The following is an 8,051-nucleotide window of genomic DNA, read 5'->3' on the forward strand; positions in this document are numbered from 1 at the left end:
GTTGTGTAACTTCTTGTCTAACGCTAACTTTACAAACTCATTGTCTTAGTTGTGTTCAGTTGTGTTGAATCTTTGTATACATCTTAACAAGTTATACGACAATTGTGGCATTTTGTTGAACGAAATGTAAGAATATAGTTTTCTCCTTCAATTTCTACTCGTATATAAAATAATGATTCAGATTTTCTATTCGATTTAAAATAAAACGTTTACAAAAATTCATATCATCGCATTGATTTTAATACTTTTAGTGCTCTTTTGTTTTAATGATAACATAATGTTTATTTTGAGGTGAAATTTTTTATTGGAACTATTTATATTTTTACTTGAAAACATAACCGTAATATTATTTCCTTGCAACGGGTTTTGTGCGAATGGCCGTTGTTCAGGTGATGATAGTAGTGTGTCGCCGGAGGCTGTGCCTGCTACCGAGCTATTACAGATTAATTAAAGTTAGATAGCGTCAGTTGCGATGTTGTTTTGTTGCGCGTTCCGACCTACATGGCAGCACATCGTGCACTGTTCTGCACTCCACTTTCTGCATACATTAGCACGTACTGGGCTGAACACCGTACTTATCAGCCTCGCAACATAAACGACAATCATTTTGTATTTATCATGATTATGATGATAATGTTATTATATACTTAGAGGTCAAACAAATTAAATTGTTAAAATTATAAAATTTGTAAAGTTTGCAATGCTCTGCGGACAGAAGATCTTGCCGGCGTCAGTTATGCCGTGAGTGCCTTCAACATGGCGTCAACTTAATATACATTTTATAATCTTTGATTAAGCTCGCATTTTAAACATTGAAAACTAATCAAAACAAAACAAGTTTTATAATTTTATTAAGATGTTTCCTTTGATTGGTGAAAATACAAATCAATTGCGTTTTCTGTTTCTTTTTTTGACGTAATTCATTATCTTACAATGGATGGATTTCTTTCAGTGCCATCTAGTGTCGGATAGAAACGCTGGGAAAATACGCAAAGAAAAGCAACATGTAATTGTTGCGATGTTTTCTCTGAGCGCCTCGCCTCGCCTCGCCTCGCTTCGCCTCGCTCTGCACACATTGTGTCTTTAACATCTTCTAATCGCTCTTTAATTAATTGTCCTAATTCCCTATTTGTTATCAGCTTTGTAGCGTCCAGAGAAAGTGGGTTTATAAGAAATACCGGCGGCATTGATAGCTCGATACAATTATGTATGAATACAAGTATTAAAAATACATATCTATATATTATATTAGCATTGTCCACTTGTTTTGTTGTTGGACTTTTGCTATTATTTTAACATGAAGTCCAGCTAATCAAATATAAATTTACTAACACAGCAATTGAAGTTCCTTGAAACCCTTTATTATCATTTAGATCTGGCGCGGGATCTGATCTGGAGCGACAGCGGCGTACTCCGTGTCGCGAGTGTCGTGGCGCAAGTCATAGCTTATCATAAATATAAGTATGTAATAAAATAACTTTAACTATTAAAAAAGAAAAGGAATTGAATAGAAATTGTAATAAATGTGCGCGCTGTGTGCGCCGGCGGGAGACTTTCCCGCCCCGCTCCAAGCGCCGTCGTCGCGCGACTCACGCGCAGTGCTCCGAAGACGCGAGGCAGTTCCGCGCGCTTCACTCGTAACGGATTACCGTTTTTAATTATCGATTTTTGTCGTCACAATCAGTGTGTACTATGTTTTTTTTTTTAAATCGGCCGTCTTCGTACAATGACTCTCCTTTTGTTAAGCAAAATGTGTTCGTCATTTCTGCCCATCCCATCTTATATCTTCGCTCTGTCGTGTAGTTCTATGTGAAAGTTAGTTTTTAATTTCGGTTTCGAATGTTTTGAGTGACTTTCCACGATGACCTTGAGCAACATGGAGCGGTGCGCGCGCGGCACCAACAAACTTTTCGGAAAGAAGAGTAAGAAGAATAAGAGAAACCAGAAAGTTAAAGTGGCATCCTGCGCCGGCACCGGGCGGTAACGTTACTTTATTAAATTCTTAACCTGCTGCAAAAACTTTAGTATTATTTTATTATGATATGAGGATTTTTAAAAATTCATCCTACAAGGTAGGGACTGCATGTTGGTGTTGAAATTTTTAACCTCGTAAGAAGTTCGGACAAAAAATTCTAGAAAGTTGCTCGTAGAAATCTTTTGAAGGAACACATGGAGTACGGTAGCGGCGATGTGTCGGGTCGTGCGGCACGGGGGGCGCGGCGAAAAGCTAATGTTTTTCCTAAACAAACCTTACAAAAGATACGTTACGTTCGAATAACAATGGCTGAGTCCCGAAATTGGCTTTTTATTTGCGTATGATAATTATTTATTACGTGTGTTATCTATCTACTATCCGCCTCCACTCGACCCAGTTAACAACTTTCGTTACATTAACTTCCGATTACGAAAGTGTATTGCTCGAAGAACAATAACAACTCTTATCGACAACAAAAGAGTTTTGGAATTAAAACATTAAATACGGTATGTTATAGAGAGAGAGGCCGCCGCTTCTGATATTGCAAGTATATTTCGTAAGCTCGCATTAGCCAACTTGAACATATCATTGCATCTAGCTTAAGTTTAAGAAGATGAATTAAAAAAGCTGTAGACTACTTGATGTGTTGTGTACATTTGACACCATTGTAATTGGTACCGCTTGAGGCTGTACTTACTGGTGTTATAGCGACACCTGCCGTATTCTGAATGCAGCACATCGCTCGTCCTCTCTTGCTTCGACGGTTTCTTTTTAATGCAGGATTATCTTTATTGAACACCGAGATGAGGTCGAGTCTTAGCTCAAGTTCTAAAAATATCTAGTAGCAACTCCAACTGATATTTACATGAGGTAAAAGGGTGGCGATGTTGCATAGGGCGCGGCGGCGCCGGAGTACCGTCTGAGAGAGGATTCTTATAAAGAAAAATGTAATCGAGGAAGGCGATTATATAAAAACAGTAGTGCGATCACATAGCCTACTTTCTCTGAAAATTGGAAATATTATCATTATAAAATGAATATATTGCATTTTAAATCGTAAGGTAGTTAGGTTAGGATAGACGGAGTCAATGGAAGTTTGTTTGTCGGTTCACCTTGAGACCGTTAGCAGTGAGGTCACCGCGGCTGCAGGTCGCCGCGCCCGCACGACAGTGAAAACCATTCGAGAAAATAAAAGTGAAACGTGAGAGCGACCGCCACCCCCCCTCTCGCCCCCCGCACGATGCAGCGGAGACAAGTGGCGCGGTTCGGCTGCCGCTGCGATTGTGTAACCAAAGCGGGCGGGCGAGCGAAGACTCGCGCACTGTATTATCTCGAGCACTTGCTACAACTGTTAACATTTTATCAGGATATTATAATTAATCTTTATCTCTGTAACTGACCTATGCATGATATGCTATTTGTTTTGTTTACGCTAAAAGCAGATCATATGATGATTGGACCGCTACAGATTCTATTTTAATTTTCTTCTTCTTTTTCTCATAAGGAAGGGTGGAGCTTAAACATATGCTTTTTTTACTCATCTCCTCTACTGTGTTGTTAACTGTTCAATAATTATTGTTTTATTTTCACAAATACATATAATATAATAATAATAAATGAATAGCATTATTGCTGTGCCGGTTTCTAATTCTGCTCTGTGGTTGTTTTATCTAACTCTCTCTGAATCTCGAACTTTAAAATACAAAACATATTTACCGATCAATAAACGATCCATATCGCGACCTTTGTAAAACTGAATTTTAACATATAACTATATATATATTTATAACTATATATATATATATATATATATATATATATACCTAATACTACTATATAACTAATAACAACAATAACAAATTGTCGAATTTTCTTTTCCAAAAACACTATTAAATTTAATGTTTATGAATATGCAAGTAAGTAGCGGTCAATCAACGCAAAATATTATATAAACAATGATATTATCCTGTTGGCAAGAAGAAAGTATAAGTGTTGTATTGTGTTGTGTTGCAGCGCCAACACGGCGATGGATAACGACGTGACGCCGGTGTACCTGGCGGCACAGGAGGGACACCTGGCCGTGCTGCAGTACCTCGTCCTGGAGGCGGGCGGACGTCTGGATGCGCGCGCTCGCGACGGCATGCTGCCCGTGCACGCCGCCGCGCAAACAGGCTGCCTCGACTGCCTACAGTGGATGGTAAGCCTCACTCGTCTCGCCGCCTCACGGCTGCACAACTGAAGTAGTGCGCTACTGCTGTAGACCGCGCCGCTCTGCTCGTGCTGTGTGTCGGCAGCTTTATTCAAGCCGCGCCTCGTTTTCTCGCTGGCAAACGTATGGTGGAAAGTTATCGACCTTTGATGGGAGATATTTTCTCTTACGCAGTGGCAGTAGACTTGCATAAGACACGGCACGCCGCTAACGCGAGCTGCGCAGTGCAGTGCGCGGGATATGATCCGCACCAAATATACCCCCGTGTAATATTATAAAGTATTCGATATTGTCATATAGTCAGTGGAAACTTTACGACCGGAAACTTGTCTTAAAACAACTCTGCGCTATTAAGTTGTTATATTCATGATATGTTATAGTTGTGATACATACATAACACGTATGTAAAACTTTAAGTTTTCGCCAATTTCAATAATCACATGAATACATTTGAATATTTGAATGAAAATGCTCGCAATGAAATCCGCATTCTTATGTTATTTCAGTAACGTTTAATAATTGCAGAAACTCGTAAGCTCAATAAGAAGCTCAATACTGTAGTTACAGTTTACGTATTTAAGTAATATTTGTCCGGGTAGAGAGGACACGCACCAGTTCTTCTGTAATTCCTCACTAAGAAGTAAATTTGCTGTGAACGCGCATACGTCACGTGCTCACTACACACACACACACGCACACACACATCGCTCAGATGATCGCAATACTAAAGTACAGAAGTAGTTTTTGTATAACGATTGTAGAAAGTGAATATTTAATTTTGTTACACAATCATCATACACAGAAGAAGGTGAATTTCACTTTGTTCTGCTTTGACTTTGCATTTGTATATATAAACAACAATAGAATCCTCCTTGAAGAAGGTCCATGATGCGCTAGTGACCCGGTTACTGTAAACTTGAAATGTCCTCGGATAAAGTTAAAACTGAGCTCTATATACTATCAGTTTAGCTTAAAAAAAAAGTGTCATAAAAAATGTATTTTTTTTGAGTCAATTCCTGATTTTACTAATTTATTGCCAAGGTTTTAGTTATATTTTTTAATTAGGCCATTTTTTGAATCCTTTCGTAACGTTGGTACAGAAACATTTGGGTCTTCGGCTATTCTTTGTGCCGGCGGCCATCTTGAAATGATAGATATGATCTTGCGATATTTTTAGGATCGAGTACAAAAATATGTCATCCGCAAATCCAAGAGGATTTATGGATATAAAGTTAGAGGGACGCGCACCAATATCAATATTTAGAAGCAAACATTAAATGTGCGACAGAAACACGTAGTGCGTGTGGACGTGTATTTCACACGGAATCGCTTTAGAAATCGTCGCTGAGGAAGTTTCTGCGCGAACTATTCGAGTGCTTTATATACAAGCCGGTGTTTCTATTGAACCGGTCCATTAGAAACCGGCGCATTGTATACTTTTTGTCAACGTCGGCCGGAACAATGAACGTGACAATGCGAGCCCGCGAGGAGCCCGCCTGTCGCCTGTCACCTCCTATATGCTGAGGTTTTTTGAAATATTTTTTACTGGCTTCCCATCATATTCTTATTGTACACTACACCACCTATCAAAAAATTGCGATAAAATGTATTGAATAAAGAGGTGCGTGTTTTATGCAGATAACGGAGCGCGGGGTGGACCCGAACGCGCGCGACGGTGACGGCGCCACGCCGCTGCACTTCGCGGCGTCGCGCGGCCACCTCGCCACCGTGCGCTGGCTGCTGCGGCACGGCGCTCGCCTGCACCTCGACCGACACGGCAAGAGCCCCATCAACGACGCGGCCGACAACCACCACCTCGAGGTGAGTGATGGACATCGCCTCGCGGTGCCGCGCGGTGCCTTCGCGCCGATCTCATCACTTTACTTACTTATCTGTTACACCTCCGTGAATTCTAACAAAGGACATGGTGCGTAAATTATATGTTCCAAGCGCGTTGCTCAATTGCTTGAACCGCTTTCTAATCGCTCTTAGTCGGACAAGAAGAAAGAAAAAGAAGTATAAGAAACATATTATTTAAATGAAAAATGTTTGGCAGCTGCGAGTACTCCCGGCATGAGATGTTCATATGTCTTGTACATAGTGGTCAGAAGCTAACGTAATATGTACGACCTTGAGCTCTACGCTGAATGCATAACTATGATGTAAATACATATAACACAAAGCATGTTCTGAACAAAACGAAAGTCATTGTATAAATTCTCACGGACAACAATAAGCGGAAGGGATCCGCTGGTGTCTCGCACGCCACGCACGCCACGCACGGCGGGCGCGACACTCAGCGGGCGCGCGGCGCGGCCAGACGAATTTATTTGTTATTCTTCGTTTGGCAGTGCTTGAACGTGCTGGTGGCGGCGGGCGCGGCGGGCGCGGCGGGTGCGGGGGGCGCCAAGGCCGGGCCCGGGGCGCCGCAAGTCTGCGCCTGCTCCCCCGGGGACGCCAGAGTAAGTTTCATTGAATTTGTCGCAGTAGTTATTTATTTTTATTCACTAACTAGCCTTCGTCGTCGCGTTGTTTGTTTTACGATTAATTATTGTCTTCGAAATAAAAATAATATGGATTTTTTTTTCAGTGCGCTCTGTCAAATTGCGTGAACGGCGACGGGCACCGGTCGCCCTTCTACCTTCACGGGCCGGGCGGGCTCGCCTCGCCCGCCAGCTCGGGACGGTCCGACTCGCCTGGCAGCCCGGCCGGCTCGCCCGCGGACGGACTCTACATCAACCCCATGCAGCGCGCACGCGCCGGCACCGGCCGCCGCGCCTCTTCCGGGGACGACAGCTCAGGTTTGACATCTCCCCCCCCCCCATAATGTAATAGAGTACGTAGACCGAGATATGTAATATGTATATATATGTATGTCAACTTTTTTACCCGATCCTGAGGACTTTATTGCGTTGACTTTCATTATGCTCACTTATATGACATGGTGACGGCAGCCGGCTCGACTTCGGACGCGGAGGCAGCGCATCACGGGGGCGGGGGCGGGGGCTGGTTTCTACATGCCGGGGCCGGGACCGGGGCCGGGGGCGAGGCGGCAGGCGGGGCGCTGTACCAGCGCGTGCGGGACCTCTTCCACGCACGCTCGCCGGGTCCGCGCGTGCCCGCCGAGGGTCAAGAGGCGCCCACCGTGACCGGTCAGTGAAATGTTCTCACTTACAAGGGCAAGGTCGAGATCGGCCCGGACAGAGTTAATCTCTTCGGGATGTCGTCGAGAGGTCGACGCATTTACCTACGCTTGTAGTATTACGAGCTGGTGTATCAAATAAGTGACTTTGCAGTGAAAGCGGAGGTGCACGGCGGGGGGCGCGGCGAGGGGCGCGGCGGAGGGCGCTGCGGGGGGCGCGGTGGAGGGTGCGGCGGCGGGCAGTCGGACAGCGACAGCGGCGCGGAGACGACCCGGCGGGATCACCACTACGAGGACGTGTGCCCGCCCCGTGAGCGCCGCCGCAGGTCGGGCTCACCAGCACGCCGCACACACCCCAAACCATTCATACACTCCATACAACACACACCGCAAACATCTCACTCACCCGTTTTGAACCTACATAAGTGTATTGGGTGTAGTTAATAGTAATAGTGTACTTAATTCTAGATGAATAGTTCGTCAGACGGTCATAACCTAAAATTTATTCAAACCGAATTGTCTTTGCTGGACACGAGGGTGGTATCGCGACATTTAGTTTGGTTGTGTGTTGCGTCAGGAGCAGGTCCCGCGACTCGGGCAGCCACAGCCGGCCCGCCAGCGCCGCGCGCCCCGACCGCACCGCATTAGCCGCACTCGCCGCACTCGCCGCCGCGGACTGCGCTGACGACAGGTCAGACCGCACACCCCATGCACCTCGCACACGT

General features: G+C 44.5%; 1 protein-coding gene across 1 annotated transcript in view; it reads left to right on the forward strand.

The window, feature by feature from the left end:
* Positions 1–1,616: 1,616 nt before the first annotated feature.
* The window catches only part of f (espin protein forked), a 17,737-nt gene continuing 11,302 nt past the window's right edge, over positions 1,617–8,051 (forward strand). Inside the window, exons 1-8 of the mRNA XM_013310956.1 lie at positions 1,617–1,980; positions 3,989–4,172; positions 5,823–6,005; positions 6,536–6,646; positions 6,775–6,985; positions 7,139–7,336; positions 7,481–7,652; positions 7,904–8,017. Of these exons, the coding sequence (XP_013166410.1) occupies positions 1,862–1,980; positions 3,989–4,172; positions 5,823–6,005; positions 6,536–6,646; positions 6,775–6,985; positions 7,139–7,336; positions 7,481–7,652; positions 7,904–8,017 (1,292 nt within the window). The 5' untranslated portion in view covers positions 1,617–1,861. The remainder of the gene's footprint in view (positions 1,981–3,988; positions 4,173–5,822; positions 6,006–6,535; positions 6,647–6,774; positions 6,986–7,138; positions 7,337–7,480; positions 7,653–7,903; positions 8,018–8,051) is intronic.

This window comes from Papilio xuthus, unplaced genomic scaffold (assembly GCF_000836235.2).
Source record: "Papilio xuthus unplaced genomic scaffold, Pxut_1.1 DF827680.1, whole genome shotgun sequence".
Taxonomy (NCBI): domain Eukaryota; kingdom Metazoa; phylum Arthropoda; class Insecta; order Lepidoptera; family Papilionidae; genus Papilio; species Papilio xuthus.